At 41.5% G+C, this 22,234-nt stretch overlaps 1 protein-coding gene across 1 annotated transcript; it reads right to left on the bottom strand.

The window, feature by feature from the left end:
- Nucleotides 1–430: 430 nt before the first annotated feature.
- LOC147726917 (uncharacterized) lies at nucleotides 431–8,290 on the bottom strand. The gene is made up of 4 exons (XM_086963010.1): nucleotides 8,269–8,290; nucleotides 3,466–3,561; nucleotides 1,761–1,904; nucleotides 431–801 (listed from the first exon to the last, which is right to left on the bottom strand). The coding sequence occupies exons 1-4, from the start codon at nucleotides 8,288–8,290 to the stop codon at nucleotides 431–433; spliced, it is 633 nt and encodes a 210-aa protein (XP_086819136.1).
- Between the last annotated feature and the right edge of the window lie 13,944 nt (nucleotides 8,291–22,234).

Raw genomic sequence — 22,234 nt, 5'->3', positions numbered from 1 at the left:
TGGTAGTTCTTCTAATACTACAAATATAACTCGGTGAGGGTTTACCGCATCTATCTGTCTGCATGTTAAAGATGTGGGCAATATATTTTTTTATTAGAAAGCACTGTCCGCCGACCTGCATGGCCAATTAAACCTTGCGATGTTACACAACGTACATTATTTGGTGAAACAGTCCCCCCTCCACCCCCCCAAGAAACGCAAATGAACTTCAAATGTTTTCTTTTGAACATAACTTTGTGTCTCGTTTATCGTTTATTTTAACATAATATAAATAAAGATGATACAAAAATAAAATATATATTAAATCTTACCCCACAGCTGTCCCTACCCGCCTCCCGTAACCCCAACCAAATTTTAATGTAAACCCCAACACCCAATTCCCACCCACCAACAAAAGGATTGAAAAAGGGGCAAACAAACAGGGTCCATCTCAAAGCCGATGGGCTTTTAAGTGTTTATCAACAATGAGCTTCACACGCTCCTCCATTTCACCCTCCAGCCTGGCTACCCGGAGGAGAATCTTTCTTTGGAATTGACGGCACCTACATTGGCATGCATGTTGTTGTGGGGGGGTGGGTGATGCTGAAAAAATCTGGCGGCGGGCGGCTGCCTGACCACGGCGACGTACTCCTGCAGGCTTGGGGGCCGGGGCATTGGAAGAGGCAGCAGCTGCTGCCGCCGCCTCCTCCTCCTCCTCCTCGGCCTGAGCCACCAGCCGGCGGTAGGCCTCAACGATGGCCTGCAGTTTCCTCTGCCGGGCCCGGACTGCCAACTCCTTTCTCGTTGGTTTTGAAGGAGTAACTATAAAGAAAGAGACAGAATTGTTGTAATCCAAAATCCCAGCAAATCAAGAACACAAAATGTATTCAACACATAGTGGCACAGTACAGTAGCACTAGCAAGCAAGCTGAGTACAAAAAATGGTGTTTTATCTATCTTGAACATTCTACGGCTTATATACTTAATTTGTTTGACTTTTTTGGCACGGCATTATGCCTGCCCTAGTAGCATAGCATGGGTGTACTTCAACGGTCACACACATACGAACACCTGTCTTTTTCATATCTCGTTTTTTTATATCATATACTCTGTGCTTCCGGGAACAGTGACAGTCTCAAACTAACATTAACAGGGGCCAGCTAGTACTAGTAAATGTCTAGTAGAGACTATCATTCTTTATATCGCGCAACAAACCTTAGGTGGTTTGTGTTTCGCCAGCAACGACTCGGAATGCATCCAGTCGTCCCCTCCTTCCCTTGCCTTTGGGTTTGTCCAAAACACCGCTGCTGACACTATCCACCACTACCCACCGATATTGGATGTGTCTCCCACCCACGCAGGCAGCTGTGTTTTCCCCTTTCTATGCTTCCACAACAACCCATGCATCCGACTGCTATCAGCCACCTGCATTGCTGATTCCAAAGTATCCTTCTATATTAGATGATTGGTGCTTTTTCCTTGCTCCTTTCATCATACTTAAAATCAATCTCCTTAGTGTTAATCCATCGCGGTCATGTAATGTTGTGGATAAGACTTTTTTAGTCTGCCACCAACCTTTCACAGCTGAGTTGTAGTCAGATAGAAGAGGTCTGTTATTTTATCAATTATCGCCGGTGGTAATGCGAAGCTTGGTAATGACAAATAAAGGTGGCTTCATATATTGTCCAGTAGAACTTCAAGTTCATTATAAATATCAGAGTACAGTGAGGAAGTTTTACCCACCCACCAAGTAATGCGGATCACTATTGAATGTAACATACCATCGCCCAACGTTGTTGGCTCCTCCCCCACTGCTGCTGGTGCTGGTGTAGGTGCCTCTGGTCCTCCTGTCCCCTCCGGGATCGCCTCTGCTGACGCTGCGCCGCTGTCCCCGTCGGCACTGGTGGATGGTACCGGTTCTGCACCTATAGAAATAAGTACACCTTTTTAGATGGATGCACAGCCCCCATTGTACTTGTTCACCAAGAATGGAGTTCTGCAAAACAGTTAAGTACAACGTAATCAGTAGTAGTCCACATTGCCTAGTACAGCAGAGTAACTAACTCACTACACATATTAGCATTCATTTGTTATGGTATGGTACCCAAGCTCATCTCATCTCTACTGCTACTCTAGTCCTTGGAAAGTTAGACTGAACCATGCAACCTAACCAGTTTGTACATCAATGTCTACAGTTTTGCGCATGCTACCTCGCAGCTTGTTGCGCAGTACGAGAAGACGCCTTTGAGGCCACATGATTGTTCAAAGCATACACCTGAAGAGTTTGGAAAATAAAAAGGCCCGTATTTACTTTTTCAACGTGGATTGTGGAATCGAGTTTGCTTACAGCCTCAGGTTACACCTTTTTTTTAGCATGACTGCTAAAAACTTGCATAAATGTATTTAATTTTTTCATACTGTCTAACGTGCACCACTTTTGTCATTATTTTTCGGCAGATGAGAAGATTTCCTTCTACGAAGCAGAGATTTCCAGAGCTTACCAAAAAGAGGCATATGTAACCAGTATACGTTCAATGGTGAGGGGTCTCCGACATTTCCCACATTTCCCTATCGTGAACTGGTAGCTGTACAAATGTAGATTACTTTATTCAGCCTTTTTTAACTCTGGATTTTATATGGTGGGCCTTGACGTATTTCACGGAACAACTTAAAAAAACTTTGATGTTACTTACTTAGTTACTTCTAACAAAATAAAGCTTTTGAAGTATCACATTGACTCGGAAGTATATTTTCAGTGTCTGTTGTCTTGTAGACTTACACGAGAGAGTGAGCAAAAGGGGGTTACTTAGGTTATGGATTGTGTAATAAAAGCATTGGGCATCTTGGTATTGGGGTTCAGGAGTGGGATAATTGAATAATTGACCAATGACTGAGCCCATATAGGTTGTCGTTCAGTGAATTGTGGGTTCCTCAGAGTTCTGTGACTGAGGTGTAAGACTGTAAGTAAGTAAGGTCCAACCTGGCTATCACCAACATCCAATTTTGTGGTGCATACATAGTTATGTATGTGACTGCATAGAAGAATAGAATACCCACAAGAGTAGTAGTGGTATACTAACGTTTACAAAATACTAGACCAACATCTGGATGCATACTTGGTTGGTGTCAATTGGCAAAGAAGAGACATTACAGAGGAAAAAGCATAAGACAGGAGTGGACCCTGTGCCTGCAGCTATTCTATTACAGATTTTTTGAAAAGATTAATACCTTAACTAAAAAGTGGGCAACAGGGCAAGCTTACCTACAGACAGTCTAGTAGTAGCACAGAGAGTCATAACAGAGGCTCTTTGAAGGAACAGAAAGGCAGGGACAGATACCCAAAATTTTGAAAACATAATCAAAATCAAAAAAGCATTTGTCAAAATTTAGTTAGGAATGAAATGTCATTAATCGGTTGGAAAAAAAAGCTCCGTTAGAAAGTTAGGGAAATATCATTGTTCCAAAAGAAAGCACTGTTGGACTTACTGGGGACAGCAGCAGGATCCTCAGTAGAGGAGCTCTGTGCCTGTGGTTCAGGTTCACCCGCCGACTCGGTCCCAGCCTTCTGCTTGCCCCTGGGTTCTGTGGTTCATGTAAGAAATAATAAAGAAAGAGAAAAGCATTGAGTGCTGTGAAACATAGACAGCACAGCATTTCAAAATCGACTGCTACAACATTAAAAGAAACAAATATTGATCTACCAAATGACTACTACCTTGCATGATTCACTGACTCTATACTTGGAGAAAACAAATCAAATGTTCCATAAACATTCTGATTGCAGATTACTAAGTAACACAGAGGCAGTAACACTTGAACAACACCACCGATTCAAGAATGGGGTAATCAATTATCTGTAAGTAGGCATTTCTTTTTTATTTTTGCCAGCAAAATGCATAGATCACAAGGAGGAGACATGCTTAACTTTGTGCATACTAACACGAAATTGTACGTTCATTGCATCATATTTTGTTCTGCTACTCACTGAATGCTACTGCTGCCCTACCCACTCACTAAACAAACTACATCAGTTCTATGGAGGGCTGAGGCAGAGGCGGCTCTAGGCTCATGGTGGTCCTGGCTAGGGAGCGTAGGTAGGGGGGCCCGGAAGAGGAGGTCGGGGCGGAGCACAGAGGCCAGTGAAGAGGGGGGAGTCAGGGTGTTTGGAAGTGGAACAGAGCCGGAGGCACCAAATCCCTGCCAGGGGCCGCCACGCAAATATGTATCCATCCTATGAGGATTATTAAATTAAGGATATATATTGGTGTGGTGGCCCCTGGCGTTTGGTGGCCCTGTGCAGTTGCACAGCTTGCACATGCCTAAAGCCGGCCCTGGCTGAGGTAAGAAGAACAAAGTAACTTTAGCATTCATTGCCAGAGGAGGATTCATGCAGAAGAGAAGGCCGTGAAAAAAAAATGATACAATATGCAAACACGTACAATTATCCATCAACCGCTATTTCACTGACAGACAAAGGAAGGACAAGACTCTATTAATAGCATTAACTAACTTCAGTTCTCTACAATAAAGAAAATCTCACATCAATAAACAGCAAAAGCTAGCGCCAAATTGAACACGCAAGAGTCAGTGAAGATGAAGAAGCGCAGCACAGACCAGTGTCATACAATTACAGTAGATATAACGGAATACATCGGAAATGTAACTAGGAGCACCAGTCATCGCGTTCCTTATTCAGCCAAGATTTACAAAGATATAATAACAATAATTATACTACTATAGATATATATTATACACACACTTTTTTGGGGGGGGAAGCCACTCACCAAGACCCACGACCTCGACACCAAGCAGGTCCAACAGGTCCTGCTCCCGGTCCAAAATGTCTGCCCAGCGGTGGGTCAGCTGATGGTGGGTACGCCGGATACCGGAGCAGCGGAAGACTGCCCGGCGCACCTTCGCCCACCGCCGGAGACGCTCTTCAATCTGGTGGTAGCCGGAGCCGGGCCTGTCGCCTGCTGCCAACATCAAGGGGAGGTGGCGCTGGATAAAAAAGACCAGGGCAGCCACCTCCTCCTCCCCAAAAAGTTGGCGGGGCCTCACCCCTAGGGGGCGCATTCTGCCGCAAGTTAGCCGGGTTTTTTGGGGCACAGGCGCCTTGCCCTTTGAGCCACCGCTGCTGCTGGCGCCCTTGACCATGGTTCTGGGTGGAGGGGAGAAGAAAAGTTCAAGACAAACAGGTAGGGGAAAGAAGAAGCAAGGTAAAAGAAGGAAGTAAAATAAAACTAAAGAAAAGTTGTAAAAGTAGAAATAAAATGAAAAATATAAACCTAGGCACAGAGAGAGATAGGTAACTAAAGAAAGTTTGATAAAGTAAGTAAAAAGACCAGGATTGAAGAGATATCAGCAAGATGCTAAAGTCGGCCCAAAACCATAGCCAGAGTGTGTGATCCAAGATGGCTGCACCCATCGCGACCACGTGGGTAGGTTCGCGCGATATTTAGCGCGATCACGCACTTTTGTAGTGCGAACGAGAAGATGAGTTCCCGAACATGTCTTGCACACCCCAAACACGTTACTTGTGATCCGGAACAGGAAATAAGGGAACGCAAGCGGGCGGGACAAACCTCTTGGGTAACTTAGCGCGCTAGCCATCCCGAGCATGGAGGCAACGCCCCGAACACGCGCACCGCGCTCCCGAAGACGAAAAACGGCGCGCGAACGGGTCTAGCAAGCAACTACGCATGGCTGCGGAGCTACGCGTAGTTCGCGGAGTGCAAGTGCGTCTTCGCGTAGCTCCGCGGAGTCCGACTCCGCGAACTACGCCCAGGGTTAGTATATACATACATATATATAAATGCATATGCATATATATGCATATATATATGTGTATATGTGTGCGTGTAGAGAGAGGTAGAGAGGTAGAGGTGTAGAGGTAGTTGGTAGAGGTAGAGAGTGAGTAATAGAGAGTATAGAAAGAGTAGTAGAGAGTAGTGGAGAGCAGTAGAGAGAGTAGCAGAGAGTGAGTAGTAGAGAGTAGTAGAGTGAATAGTAGAGTGAGTAGTAGAGAGTAGTAGAGAGTGAGTAGTAGAGAGTAAGTAGTGGAGTGAGTAGTAGAGAGCAGTAGAGAGTGAGTAGTAGAGAGTAGTAAAGAGTGAGTAGTAGAGAGTAGTAGAGAGTGAGTAGTAGAGAGTGAGTAGTAGAGTGATTAGTAGAGAGTAGTAGAGAGAGAGTAGTAGATAGTGAGTAGTAGAGTGAGTAGTAGAGAGTAGTAGAGAGAGAGTAGTAGAGAGTGAGTAGTAGAGAGTAGTAGAGAGTGAGAAGTAGAGAGTGAGTAGTAGAGTGAGTAGAAGAGTGAGTAGTAGAGAGTGAGTAGTAGAAAGTAGAAGAGAGAGAGTAGTAGAGAGAGAGTAGTAGAGAGTGAGTAGTAGAGAGTAGTAGAGAGTGAGAAGTAGAGAGTGAGTAGTAGAGAGTAGTAGAGAGTGAGTAGTAAAGAGTGAGTAGTAGAGAGAGAGTAGTAGAGAGTGAGTAGTACAGAGTAGAGAGTAGTAGGGAGTGAGTAGTAGAGAGTAGTACATAGTGAGTAGTAGGGAGTGAGTAGTAGAGAAAGAGTAGTAGAGAGTAGTAGAGTAGTAGAGAATAAGTAGTAGAGAGTGAGTATTAGAGAGTAGTGGAGTAGTAGAGAGTGAGTAGTAGAGAGTTGTGGAGAATATTCCAAAGTTTGGCACAGCACCACTTGCACAACAAGTCCAATCAAATCATATCACTTAGAGTACTTATTGAAGCGCTGAATCTTGGTGTATATTCAAATGCTTTTATTTTCATTACGTTTATGTACCACTGCCAGCCGACGCATTTCATTCTGTACAACAGAACTTCTTCAGGGCGTTCTTATTTCCTTCATGTTATGTCAGTATCCTGTTGTCATATAATTAGACATTTCTTCCAAATGTTAGACGAGTCGTAAGTACATTCTTATTCAAAGTGACTAGGTATATATTTTACCCACACAATTTGGGCGGACTTGAGTAATTTATAGCATCCTCAAAGTCAGTCTTTCAAAAATTCCTAAGTGTAGGACATGATAATCCAAATCCAAATGTTTTTCAAGAAAAGTCATTTTCAATCGTTTGGAATATCGGCGTTTGGGCAGATATGACCCACGGACACGGTTTATGACTTTTCTTGAGAAACTTTTGGATTTGGATTATCATGTCCTATACTTTGGAAATTTTGAAAGACTGACTTTGAGGATGCTATAAATTACTCAAGTTCATGGATGCTGCTGGGAACGCCCCCAGCAACACCCATTGCACGCCCCTTTAACGCAGCACACTGCGTTAAAGGGACTGATATTTATCAGGCAGGGTTACGCCACAAAAAGTGGCTTAGTCCTGCCTGATAAATATCCCTCAGTCTTCTGCACCACCGGAACGTCACAAAAAGTGACGTTCCTGAGGCACAAGGGGCTCGTAAATAAGGCTTCATATGTTTCACACTCATTATAGTTAGGATTTAGCATTTAAAAAACCTTTGAAATTCACTGAAAAAACCATAGGTTTCACACCAGTTATAGTTAGCTGGACATTTTACTCATACAAAACCATTGAAATTCCCCCGTTATAGTTAGTTGTACTCACTATAACTCGCGCGCCCTCAATCCACTGCTGATGATGACAAATATTACATCATTCATGACATGGTCAGTGACATCTCTGATGATATCACTGATGACATCTCAAATGCCATCACTGATGACCTCACTGATGACATCATCCTGTGAATGTGGTTTGCTTTGATATTTAAATATGTATTATAAGTGCACTACTTTGCATTGAAGAATGAGTGGATATATAAATATAAATGTGTAGGGGCCAGATGTAGGAGAGAAAATACCGGTGGGAAACAGCCGATTTCGGCCGTTACCGACCGGTATTTAGGATTTGGCATGTAGGGGCCATCATTTTACAAAATCGGTAAATTTACCAATTCGGTAAATTTACAGGTTCTGTAAAATACCGAATAGGTATTTTTACCGATTCGGTAAATCCACATGTAGGTGACACTCCTAAGAGTGTCACCGGCCCTTAAGAATCGGTATTTTACCACCTAATCCAATTGGGTGGTAAAATACCGAATTCAGGTGTGCATGCACATACGTGCATGCACACCTGTGCAATGGGACACACAGACATGCCCTTAGGGAATGTCTGTGTGCCACATGGCACACAAGTCCGGAATTGGGGTGCTAGAGGGTGTCAAAGTGACACCCCCTGCACCCTTGCAGGATTCGGTATTTACCGATTCGGTAAATACCGAATTGATATTGGCCATTGATTCCTATGGGCTTCATGGCCCATAGGAATCAATGGGCAATACCGATTCCGTATTTACCGAATCGGTAAATACTGAATCCTACCAATTCGGTAATTCTCAATTTGGAATTACCTACATCTCCCCCTTCATATTTACTGACTCTTAAATACCGAATCAGTAACATTCGGTATTTAAGAGTCGGTAAATATGAATTACCTACATCGGGCCCCAAATGTTGGATTTAGTAACAGTGCCATTGATTGTTTCCTTGACTAATTTGTAGAGTCTCACTATATATAATGTGTAGTTACTAAACTGTGTGAAAGTTTTTATTGCTTTGTCTTAATTGCTATGTTAAAGACTATATTTGTTATTGGTTTCTTAACTCAGTATTTGTATGGGTAAATGAATGTCTATGTGGTTTGGTGGGGGTGTGTGATTGCCAAAAAATGTGTGAATAGTTCATTCAGTAGGTATATGAGGTTAAGAATACATGTTATAACTGTTGTTTCAGTGAGTGTATATGTTTATGGGTGTGGTGGTGATGAAATATTTCTCTCAATGGTACATCTCCATTAAACTTGAAAAAAAGGCAGTGTATGTGACAGTTATATCTAATTAAGTGTGCCTAAGACTTAGTGAATTTATGAGTCACTACATGAATAACTGTGTACTTGTAATAGTGATTTTATAACACACTAAGTGTGAGTTACTATCTATATAAATAGATGAAATGGTGTTTGTATAAGTGTGTAGGTGTGTAAATGTAAGTATAATCAATTGTTTGCATACGTCTGAAGGATGTCTTTATAAGTGAGTACAATGTGTGCTGGTGTGTAATGTTGAAATAGGCGTATAAGTATATTTGATTGTGTTCTGTTGATTATTCACTGCATATAACACTGAATCTATAGGTAAGTGATTAGATGTGTGTATATTTCTATGAATAACTGAGTGGGTGTTTAGAAGTGTCTATTGGTGTTTCAATGGTTTCAAATATGGCACTTTCTATTTTACAGTGAGTGGTGAAAGATTATACTAGTGTGTGATGAGGTGTATTTGATTGTCACATGGATGATGTCATCAGTGATGTCATTAGTGATGTCATTTGAGATGTCATCAGTGAAGTCACTGACCATGTCATGAACTATGTAATATGTGACAACATCAGCAGTGGATTGCGGGCGCGCGAGTTATAGTGAGTACAACTAACTATAACGGATGAATTTCAATGGATTTGTATGAGTAAAATGTCCAGCTAACTATAACTGGTGTGAAACCTTTGGTTTTTTTCAGAGAATATATATATATATATATATATATATATATATATATATATATATATATATATATATATATATATATATATATATATATATATATATATATATATATATATATTCAATGAAAAAACCATTGGTTTTAGGCCATATATAGTTAGGGATTTGCATTTAGAAAACCTTATTTTACTCGCATAAAACCATTGAAATTCCATATATAGTTATAAGCGCTAACTATATATCGCGCACCCGCAATCCACTGCTGATGATGTCACATATAACATCATTCATGACATGGTTAGTGACATCACTGATGACATCACTGATGACATCTCAAATGACATCACTGATGACATCACTGATTACAACATCCAGTGACTGTATGTTTCTGTAAAGTTTAAATATGTCTTACATATTGAAGAATGAGTGGATGTATAAGTGTCTGGATGAAGGATTTAGTAGGTGCAAGACTGACTGTATGAGTGAGTGATTAAATGTGTCTCACTGAGTGCATGGGTTAGTGACTAAACTGTTTTAATTTGTGCATCATTATATCTGTTGTTCTACAAACTGCTGCATATGTTGATCAGTAGCTATATGAGTAACTGTATGGGTTATTGATTGGTTGTCCAAGTATTTGTATGGGAAACTGAGTGTGTGTGTATGGGTGGCTGAGAGGTGTGTGACTCTGTACATAGATGTGTGAGTAGTTGATTCACTATATGTATAGATTCAAAACTGCATGTGGAAACAGCTGTATGGGCGGTTGACTGTGCATGAGTGTATTAGTGAGTGAATGGATATCTCAGTGCTACATGTCAAATTAAGTACATATGTAAAACACAGTACATGTGAGAGTTGACATCTATAAATAACTGTGCATAAGAGCTAGTGAATGTGTGAGTGGCTGTATGGATCATTGTGAACATGTATCAGAGATTGTATAAAAGAGTAAAGTAAATATGTGTTAGTATATGTTTGAATAAGTAAGGTGTGTATAACTGTATAGTTGAGAAAATGGAGGTGTGATTGATTTTTGGCATAACTGACTAGGTGTGTGAGTAACTCCATGGATGAGTGACTGTCTGTTTACACTGATTGTATCTAAGGTTATATTAGAGTCTGAAGAGGTTCATGGTATTATCACATGAATGATATCATCAGTGATGTGATCAGTCATGTCAAATGAGATGTTATCAGTGATGTCATCAGTGATGTCATTTGAGATGTCATCAGTGATGTCATCAGTGATGTCACTAACCATGTCATGAATGATGTAATATGTGACATCATCAGCAGTGGATTGCGGGTGCGCGATATATAGTTAGCGCTTATAACTATATATGGAATTTCAATGGTTTTATGCGAGTAAAATAAGGTTTTCTAAATGCAAATCCCTAACTATATATGGCCTAAAACCAATGGTTTTTTCATTGAATTTTCAAGGTTTTGTAAATGCAAATTCCTAACTATATATGGAGTATAACCTATGGTTTTTTCTGTGAATTTCAATGTTTTTTTAATAGCAAACATCAAAAGCTGTCAAATGTCAAGTACGTGATAGGTAAAAACGTTTTCGTGTTTATGCACGCTGATGTGCTTTGAACGCTGCCCCTCCCCCCCACTCCCCTCTTTTCTCTTAGTAGTACTCTCTCTTTGCAGATAGTGAACGGTAGTTAACGCAGACCTTTACCCCTGTTGTAATCCTTCGTACCTGCTTGTCTCTCCATTTGATTGATTATTATCCAAGCATTTACTGTTTTACAATTGGTTCTCTTTGGATCATTCTCTATTTACAAACAAGCACAAAGTCGCAATACTCTGTTTAGTCTTTGCAGATAGTGAAAAATCGTGTAAAAAAATAAAAGTAATCGAGCAAAATCAGTAGACCACTAATTCGATCTCTTTTTAACCTCGGTAAAATACAAACATTAGGAATAACCCTTCATGAGAAATACGAAAATAGTGAAATGAATTGAGCTCCACACCATGAGGGCTGCAAAACAGCTCGACTCCGCCACACACACCGCCCAGAATAATGGCAAACCCTATGCAAATATTATAAATATACACAACACACCACCAAAGAAACAGAATAAAACATTTTATTAAATAACTATTTACATAACTATTTTATACTTTTTATTGCCCGATCCGGCTAGCTCAATCGATCGAGCATGAAACTCATGCACTGATAACAAGCGTTGAGAGTTTGTAGAATGATGGCTTCAGATTTTCCACATACGGTGTAGTGGCGCGAACTGGCAGCGGGCGTTTGGATTCTACCCCTTCTCCAAATAAGATTTTCATACGTGAATGTTCGTTCATGCTTTTTGTCCCTGAGTTGCTTCCATGTCACTGCCTTACATAAATGGCATAAGTCTTGGTTATTGAGTGCCATACTTCAGAGTTCTAAGCAGTTCTTGTAACACTGTTTAAACCTTATTTGCACCTGCTGCAGCTTCACTATTCAAAGTAAGTGGGGTCCATTTGTGGACCTGACTGCATTGGAAAACAATGTGATACGGTGCCTCCCTAAACCGCTTGACGGAGGCCCCCGAGAGGCGGTGAGATGGCGCGGACTGAGAGGGGGCGCTTGGCTCCTGCCCCCTCCCCAAGTCGTGTTGCCCTGGTGAGGCCTGAGATCGCCCCCGGCATAGGCGGCCGGCTCCCGGGGTCCGGCGGAATTTTTTCCCTTTTGAAGAATCTTTCATTCTGGACCTTGTCCCACAATCCGTTTCACCTGAAGACACGTTGTCGTAGGGCGCCCCTTTACCGTTTTAGTTGCCATTCCGCCCGCTTTTGGTACTCTGTGCCTCTTCCGCCATTCAGCTGTTTACCGCTCGCTCTTGCGACTACAACGTCTCGCTCACCATGTAGTTGAGTTGCTCCCGCTCATAAGATTTGACCGAACTTTTTGGACTGCTGAAAGCGGTGGAATTCCGACCGCTGGTTGGTGGAGACATTTTGACTATATTCTGCACCTGCATTGTCGCGTAATGCGTCATATGACGCGACGCGTTAGCGCACCCGGAAGTGCTCCGGTGCGCAAGGCGCAGCTTCCAGGAAACGATCCAGAGCGCGCCGCGCAGCGCGTAACGTAAGCATAACAGGTCATGTGACTTGTTAATAAAACTTTTCATTGGTTCATTTTACTTTTCTTTTCCTAATTATGTAAGACTAGGTCATGTGACCTAAAAATAACACTTTTCATTGGATTAAAACATTTTTTTTCCCCAAACGATGAAAGCCCCACCTTGTTTCTGGATGTTTCAGACTGAAGCTGGCGTCACCATGAGAGCACCACCATCTCGTAGCTCCGTCGTGGCCATTCCGCAAGCAATCATGGCAGCCGCTCCCCACCGGAAGCCTGCGGGAGTCGAGGGCCCCCAAGACTTTTGTACAATCTTCAAGGCTGAGGGGACGCTTTCGAGAATGGAACCCAAGCCCTGGCAGACAAGCGTCCGAGTTCCAAGGTGTCCCAGGGCCATTTTACTGGACCAGGCCCAAATCCGAAGAGCCGGCCGCCATTTTAAGAGTCCTGTGGCAGCCGCCTACCGCTGCACCGCAAGAGTGGGAACAACTCAACTACATGGTGAGCGAGACGCTGTAGCCGTAAGAGCGGGCGGTAAACAGCTGAATGGCGGATGAGGCACAGTGTAGCAAAAGCGGGCGGAATGGCGACTGAAACGATAAAGGGGCGCCCCACTACAGCAGACAAGCCTCCGCCATGTGCTTCAAAACTGCATATGTATCTCGTGATATCAAGGTTGGGCAACCAGTACAGAACAAGCAGTTACGAGTCCCATTTACACCGGCGCCATTTTGGGCGCGGCCGGGCAGGTCCAGGATCTACTGAAACATAAAAAATGAGGCTGACGTCTCTGAAGCAGTTCACGAACAGCAGGACATAGCAAATAAACATGAACTCTCTAAAGCTGTTAACTCACTGCAGAACAAAACAAGTGAACCTGAAACCTCTGGAATAATTGTCGCTCAAAAGAACAACACACAAAACTCTGTAGAGCCTGAAGAAAAAAAAACAGAAGGGCACTGTAGTTTCAGACACACTTAACACTAATGACTAAACAAAGATATCGTCTGTTTATAAAGCAGTTATCATCTTGACAGAATTGACAAAGAAGTGTACAGACACCAATGCATCAGCATTCTTGGAGATAACATCTTAAGGAACAAAGAAAGACCTGTTCACTCTTGACACCCCAGGTGCTGTGTATATTGCACTATAGTGCTGCATCGAGAAAACGGGTAACCCTATTGATGTGGATTTTTCATTATTGCTTATTGTAAAGAAATGGCGACTCCCCCCTTTAGCAGATTAGCTAAATGTTTGCGTAATTTAGGCATAAAAGTTATATTATTGTTGTTGTTGTTGTTATCGTTATAGTTCTGGTTAATTTCAAAAAATGGTTAAATATATTTACAGTTTTTGTTGCGTTCGTTATATTTAAATATTAATAAACTTTTAAAATGTAACTGTCTTGGAGTACTATATTTTTTTAAAAAATCGGGTGAATGGGGCCTTGAATCGGGTTATTGTCATGTGTGGGCTTTGCAAGTGTACTGCTACAAGATCGGACATTTCAAACTCAAATGCACGTTCTTTTTCTTACCTTTCTGAAGCATGGAGCGCAATAGCAGGCAGAGAAAGGGTGATGCACGTGTTGAACACTGCCTGGCCTGCAAATTGCTGCCAGTGCCCCCCCGCCCGCTCCTGAAAGAGGACACACACACACCGCCGCCCCGAGTACTTCACAAATCTTTAAAAGACCATGCGCTTGTTCAATGGGAAGTGGATAACATGGCTAAGAGCATTTGCTGACTAATGCATGAATATCGCTGACTTTTCAGCGATATTCATGCATTGCGGCCGTTTTTTATCGCATTTGCGATAAACCTTGCTAATAGCAAGGTTTATGTGCGATAAAATTCGCCGAAGTGCGGCGATAATTATTGTCTCTAAACAAGTTAGAGACAAAAATTACCGCTAGTTGTTGGAAATATGCCCCCGGGTTTTTCCTTGCAGGAATCGGGAAGCGAAAGACTAGCACTGAAATCAGTAGTCTCACACCTGAATCGGGAGGGTTGGCATGTCTGGATACTCTACAGCTGGAGCCATAAACTACACCCGCAGGGCTAGGTGATAGCCTAGGTCCGGCCTGGACAATCGGACACAGAGGAAGAGAAGTGTCAGAGGGTGCGGTAGTGAATAGGGTGAAAGGGAGGTGTCGAACGGGCACAGGGTGTGATTCTCAGAGAAGAGCAGCGCAGATGGGGGAAGTATATGGCCCATGCATGAGAGAGAGAGCGGGGGTGACCATTGCGTGGGGGAGATGCGTGCGAGGGTGGGGAGCCATGCTGAGAATCGACGGCGTGCAGAGAGTGGCCCTGGTCAAGGCATCTAAAATGGCTGCCGTGCACGACAAAATTGTGGCATTGGACAAAAACGCAAAATGGCGCAGACAATGTTTATCAATAAGGATTCATTTATAACAAAATATTTACTCGCAGTGACAAAATGGTGTTCAACACTTCCTGATTTCCATCGAATCGAACGTTAACAAACGTCACGCAGCAAAAAAAAAAAAAAAAAAAAGCTCACGCACAGAGCGGTTTTTAGCCATGTTATCCAATGGAAGGTGGATAACATGGCTAAGAGCATTTGCTGGATAATGCATGAATATCGCTGACTTTTCAGCGATATTCATGTATTGTGGCCGATGTGCGGCGATAATTTTTGTCTCTAAACAATAAAAACGAAGCACAAAATGGCGAATTCCCGTTTTGCTACCAGTTTGCGGCCCAGTTCGCGGCCCGTGAAGCGCTTCTACCGTGAAAAATCATTTTTTTTTTATTTTCCCCACGGGACCCTTTAATAACCCCAACAACATTCCTAGGGGGTCAAGAGGGGTATACCTTGCCCCCTTTCAATAAATTCCCCCTTCGTTTTTCACCTCTTCTTCTCTCTCGATCCTACCGAGAGATAAGATGGCGGCCGCTCTGGACTATTTAGAATGTTGACAGACACCGGAGAGCCAATCAGCTTTCTGTTATCCAATGGAAGGTGGGTAACATGGCTAAGAGCATTTGCTGGATAATGCATGAATATCGCTGACTTTTCAGCGATATTCATGCATTGTGGCCGATGTGCGGCGATAATTTTTGTCTCTAAACAATTAAAACGAAGCACAAAATGGCGAATTCCCGTTTCGCTACCAGTTTGCGGCCCAGTTCGCGGCCCGGGAAACGCTTCTACCGTGAAAAATAATTTTTTTTTTATTTTCCCCACGGGACCCTTTAATAACCCCAACAACAATCCTAGGGGGTCAAGAGGGGTATACCTTGCACCCTTTCAATAAATTCCCCCTTCGTTTTTCACCTCTTCTCTCTCGATCCTACCGAGAGATAAGATGGCGGCCGCTCCGGACTGTTTAGAATGTTGACAGACACCGGAGAGCCAATCAGCTTTCTGCGCGCAAAGTTCCGTTTCGCGAAAAGTAAGCGGACCGGATCGCTGCCCGGAGCGCTGTTACAGATATATATCTTGTTTTGAACGTTAATTTCTCAAAAACTACTGGAGCACATATATTGAGACCTAGCAAAGGCACATCGGGCTAACAGTCCCTACAATTTTGCCAAGTTTCGTGCAAATCCATTCAGCCGTTCGAGCTAAAAGTGAGTCCAACCGCCCTATGGAAAAATGAATGGGAAAAACGCGTTTTGGGACCCCTCTTTTTTCTCAGCCCCCCCTTGACGAAACTCCACCAAATTTCAAGGGGCTGCTCAGAAACAAAATGTGCCATTTTCCTGAAAATTTCAGCCGATTCCGTCCTCAAACGCCAAAGTTATTAGACATAGAATTTTCAGAAATCCCATAGGGAATTAATTCTAACTATATATACCTACTGGCCATAGCCAGTAGGTAATATATATATATATATATATATATATATATTCCAAACAGATATCAGTAGTACGCTCTCAGGAACCACACAACAATCCAGGAGTAATCTTAGGTCTTCAGTTTATTCACACATATATATATGGAACCGACAAGCGTATAAATTATTCTTCACCGCAAATCTGGTGCGTGCTTTGTGTTCCTGCGCATGCTGAGGGAGAGTTGTAGCACACCGGAAAACGTTGGTTGTTAATATATATATATATATATATTATATATATATATATATATATATATATATATATATATATATATATATATATATATATATATATATATATATATATATATATATATATATATATATATATATATATATATATATATATATATAGGACACTCCTTCTGGACTAAAGCGGACCCGTGGAGGGTGGTGTGCACACTGGCTTGTTTTAATTCCTCTTGAAACCCCAAATATCGCACACTCTCAGAAATGTAGGACTCCGTATTAGTGAAAATTCACTGCTGTGTTTAATTCAGAACGTGTTTCACTTCCACAGAAGCTTGATCACGTGAATGCAGCAACCAATGTTGGATACATAAATTCGCAGTCGGTCATGAACATAACATGGGACTTGAAAACAAAGTAAGGCAGACATTTAAACGGTGTAAAACGCTGGTATATACATGTGATACACAAGAAATGAGTTGTTTTAATTTCATACAAAGTGCAAATAATATCAGCCGAAATATGGTGTTGCAACGCGATACAACATGCAAAAAACTGCCGTCCTTCCCTGGACTATATAAAAATAATGGCCCCCGTATCCTAAACGGAAAAGGCGGCATTGTGTGCAACTGGAAGTGTCAGGACAAAGGATAGGAATGCGCATGCATGTTTGTAAGTCGGTGTCCATCAATAAAGTTGTCCTCTGCAGTTGTTGCAAAGGTGACAAAGCATGTGTTGGGACTCAATAGCGTTATGTGTTTCCGGGATCAGAGTCCTATGTGAAATTGCAAGTGCTAATAAATCATGACATCCGTTGCAATGTGCATAAGGCGGCCACTAGTATAAATATACTGACTAGGGCATGAGGATGCATGTGTTGTGTCCATGTGCAACAGTCTGTATGTGCCGGTAAAGTTTGACATCAGTTGAAGGGCAGATGGTGTAACCCACAGTGAGTGCCAATATATGACACAATATAGCCAATATGAAATACGCGTTGGATGCACGATTCCAATGCTTTGGGTGCGTGAATCCAAGCCAAAAAATAAATAAATGTTGAGATATACATCAAGCTTATGTCTTTAGATCTTTGGTGGGTCTAAAAAGAGCCATTGTGTTTATTGACAGAGTTTTGGTAGTTACAAGTAAGTACCGATGAAGAGTCTGAGGTTTATGAGGAATACTCTGTTTCCCTCATCTGTAAACAGTACACCATCTCTCATATAGATGCCATCCATATTGAAACACAAATTGTTGTGGTAAATGGACCCCATTTTATAATCTCAGAGAAAAGCAGAAACAGATTTATTCACATGTATCCTAGCTTTTTTAATCTGTGGACAAAATTGCTTGGACCAGTTCAATTTCTGCCTTTGGCATATGTTAGAATAGACAAAGGCAGTTTGAGGGAAACGTGACATAAATTCTCCAAAGGTGTCCTTCATAAGCATTTACAGACTTACCCCAGTCAAAGTGCCTAGGTCATTGCCACCACAGTGCACAATTATGAGGTCAGGGTGTTGGAGATGTAAAAAGGATTTAAACAATGGCACTATAACCCTTTCTGTTCAATCCATTTAATATCTACATTTGGCAAAACTAGGTGTTTACGAATGCCTTTGTTTCTGCATACCTTTGGCTCCAAAAAATATAAAGCTGTGTTCCACAATCCACACTCTAAGCATCTTGAAGGGAGGTCTGGATGCACTCAGATGGTCTCTGTAAATGAAATGGCAGTTTGAAAATTATGATTTTTCTAAAATGGTGGATAAGATGACGTTTTGAAAAAAAGAAAATAAAAGATTGATTGTTTGACAACATTCTACACTGAAAACTAGGGTGCATGTTTCTATTTTTTAAAAGCATGATTCTTATTGGTTAAAAAAAAGTGATTAAAAGGAACATTACATAAGATAAGCGGATATGTTGAAAAGTCAAGCACACTTGCTGTTTTGATTAGCAACATTGTGTGGTGAACATGTGACCTGTGTGCTCAGTTAAGTGTTCCATGAACTGTTTCTATGGTAAGAGGCAGAAGGCAGATTGGGGGTAGAGTTCAAATGTATGTCAATTGGAAAGGGTTGAAATGTGTAATCAATAGAAATGTGTGTTTGCTTTTGAATTAATGTGGGAAGCAATGTGATTTGATGTTTAGATGTATATGTGTTGAAAATAAAAGGGAAACTTTGCCATTCTTTGGTTTTGGTGAGAGGTGTACAGAACAGAGATTCTGTATACAAAAATCTGGTGTGTGACTGACATACTTCTTAATCTACAAAACAATTTGAAAGGTGAGTTATTAATTTGTGAGGGGATGTATGTGGTACATTTTCATTTTAATCAGACTAGAATTCAGGGAATACTTTTTTATCTCTAGAATCTCATTGTGAGTGTGTGTGTGCATTTAGAAACCAATCTGAGATAAGCATTTGTGTATTTAATGTGTTTGCAGACAGATAACTGTGCTGTTCTCAGGTTTTGGTAGAATTAGAAACCAGTCATTGTTTATGTATTTGCAAAATGAGTCAAGTTTCTACACTAAAATGCAGTACTCCTTCTAGACTATAAAATGTGTTTTGGTAAAATCCAAGGGATAGTGTTGTTTGTCTAGAATCACACAGTGAGTCTTGTGTGCATTTAGGAATCATTCTAACAGAAGCACTCAATACTAATGTGTAGTAGAACATTTTGTGCAATGTGTGCAGTCAACTTATTTCTTCTAGTAAATCTGTTTTGGTAAAATGCAAAGGATAGTGTTTCTTGTCTAGAATCACACTGTGAGTCTGAGTGCATTTAGGAATCAATCGGAGAGAAGCATTTTTGTACTTCATGTGTTTGCCTACATGTAATTGATTAAAAACCTTTTGTGTTCTCAAATTTTAGTAGAATTAGAAAATATTCATTGGTTATGTATTTGCAAAATTTGTTTAGCTTTAATAGTAAAAAGCAGTAATGAAATATGTGGAATGGATGCTTGATGTGTTTGCAGACACATACGTACATGTACAAATGCAGTGAGCCAGGCTTTAGGGCATGCAGTGCTTCACAGTCCTATGTTCTATGCATGTACTGGTCTAACCACCTTCACACTTGTGTTTCAGGCCTACATTTCCCCAGTCAGTATCTATACACTCCAACAAACACCCTGTGACTGCTCTTGCAATCTCATAGTGACTCTTTCAGTACCATGTACTAATTATTTCACTAAAGTAAAACTGAATCAATTATGAATTCACCAAGTGTCTTTACTTATAGTATCCTAATCATTCAGTCAGTATGCAGGTACTCATGCAGTAAGTCAGGCTTTAGGGCACGCAGTGCTTCAAACTCATGTGCACTATGTATGTAGTAGTCTAACCACCTTCACACAATTCCCCAGTTAGTATCCGTACACTCCAGCAAACACCATGTGAGTGCTCTTGCAATCCCATAGTGACTCCTTCCGTAGCATGTAGTAATCCTTTCAGTGAAGTGTAAGAAATACTGCTATTTGTCTAGAATCACACTGCAAGTCAGTGTCCATTTGGGTACATTGAGAGAGAATGATTTGATTGGTTGAAGTGTTTGCAGACATGTAAGTACAGGGAACTGTTGCAGTTAGCCGGGCTTTAGGGCATGCAGTGCTTGAAACTCCCATGTACTATGCATGTAGGAGTCTAATCACCTTCACACTTGTGTTTTAGGCCTACAATTCCCCAGTTAGTATCCATACATTCCAGTAAACAACCTGTGAGTGCTCTTGCAATCCCATAGTGGCTCTTTCAGTAGCATGGAGTAATCCTTTCATTTAAGTGCAAGAAATACTGTTATTTGTCTAGAAACACACTGTGTGTCAGTGTCCATTTGGGAAAATTGAGAGAGAATGATTTGGTTGGTTGATGTGTTTGCAGACATATAGGTACATGTACTCATGCAGTGAGCCAGGCTGTAGGGCACGCAGTGCTTCAAAGTCCTATGTTCTATGCATGTACTGGTCTAACCACCTTCACATTTGTGTTTCAGGCTAACATTTCCCCAGTCAGTATCTATATACTCGAACAAACACCCTGTGACTGCTCTGGCAATCTCATAGTAACTCTGTCAGTACCACGTACTAATTCTTTCACTAAAGTAAAACTGAATCAATTATGAATACACCAAGTGTCTTTCCTTCTAGTACAATAAACAATCAGTCAGTATGCATGTACTCATGCAGTGAGCCAGGCTTTAGGGCACGCAGTGCTTCAAACTCCTATGCACTATGCCTGTAGTAGTCTAACCACCTTCACACTTATGTTTCAGGCCTACAATTCCCCAGTTAGTATCTGTACACTCCAGCAAACACCCTGTGAGTGCTCTTGCAATCCCATAGTGACTCTTTCAGTAGCATGTAGTAATCTTTTCAGTGAAGTGCAAGAAATACTGCTATTTGTCTAGAATAACACTGTGAGTCAGTATCCATTTGGGTACATTGAGAGAGAATGATTTGGTTGGTTGATGTGTTTGCTGACATATAAGTGCATGTACTATTGCAGTGAGCCAGGCTTTATGTGATGCAGTGCTTGAAACTCCTATGCACTATGCAAGTAGTAGTCTAACCATCTTCACACTTGTGTTTCAGGCCTACAATTCCCCAGTTAGGATCCATGCACTCCAGTAAACACCCTATAAGTGCTCTTGCAATACCATAGTGACTCTTTCAGTAGCATGTAGTAATCCTTTAAGTGAAGTGCAAGAAATACTGTTATTTGTCTAGAATCACACTGTGAGTCAGTGTTCCATTTGGGTACATTGAGAGAGAATTATTTGGTTTGGTTGATGTGTTTGCAGACATATAAGTACATGTACTGTTGCAGTGAGCCAGGCTTTAGGGCACGCAGTGCTTTAAACTCCTATGCACTATGCAAGTAGTAGTCTAACCATCTTCACACGTGTTTCAGACCTACAATTCCCCAATTAGTGTCCATACACTTCAGCAAACACACTGTCAGTGCTCTTGCAATCCCATAGGGACTCTTTCAGTAGCATGTAGTAATGCTTTCACTGAAGTGCAAACAATACTGTTATTTGTCTAGAATCACACTGTGAGTCAGTGTCCATTTTGGAAAACTGAGAGAGAATTATTTGGTTGGTGATGTGTTTGCCGACGTATAAGTACATGTACTGTTGCAGGGAGCCAGGCTTTAGGGCACGCAGTGCTTCAAACTCCTATGCACTTTGCATGTAGTAGTCTAACCACCTTCACACTTGTGTTTCAGGCCTACAATTCCCCAGTTAGTATACATACACTCCAGCAAACAGACTGTGAGTGATCGTGCAATCCCATAGTGACTCTTTCAGTAGGATGTAGTAATCATTTGAGTGAAGTGCAAGGGGTACTGTTATTTGTCTAGAATCACACTGTGAGTCAGTGTCCAATTGGGAAAAGTGAGAGAGAATGATTTGGTTGGTTTATGTGTTTGCAGACATATAAGTACATGTACTTTTGCAGTGAGCCAGGCTTTAGGGCATGCAGTGCTTAAAACTCCTATGCACTCTGCAAGTAGTAGTCTAACCATCTTCAAACTTGTG

The sequence above is a fragment of the Lissotriton vulgaris genome, chromosome 3_1 (genome assembly GCF_964263255.1).
Source record: "Lissotriton vulgaris chromosome 3_1, aLisVul1.2, whole genome shotgun sequence".
In the NCBI taxonomy this organism is placed as follows: domain Eukaryota; kingdom Metazoa; phylum Chordata; class Amphibia; order Caudata; family Salamandridae; genus Lissotriton; species Lissotriton vulgaris.
Note: the sequence above shows the minus strand (reverse complement) of the source record. Positions and strands in the feature narration are given on the sequence as shown.

What these genes read in the sequence shown, in the direction of transcription:
- LOC147726917 (XM_086963010.1), bottom strand. Translation starts at nt 8,290, where the DNA reads ATGAAGCCCATAGGAATCAATG. An exon ending in GGATCCTGCTGCTGTCCCCA is followed by an intron (nt 1,905 to 3,465) that starts GTAAGTCCAACA and finishes TTATTTCTATAG; the next exon opens with GTGCAGAACCGGTACCATCC. An exon ending in GCCAACAACGTTGGGCGATG is followed by an intron (nt 802 to 1,760) that starts GTATGTTACATT and finishes CTTTCTTTATAG; the next exon opens with TTACTCCTTCAAAACCAACG.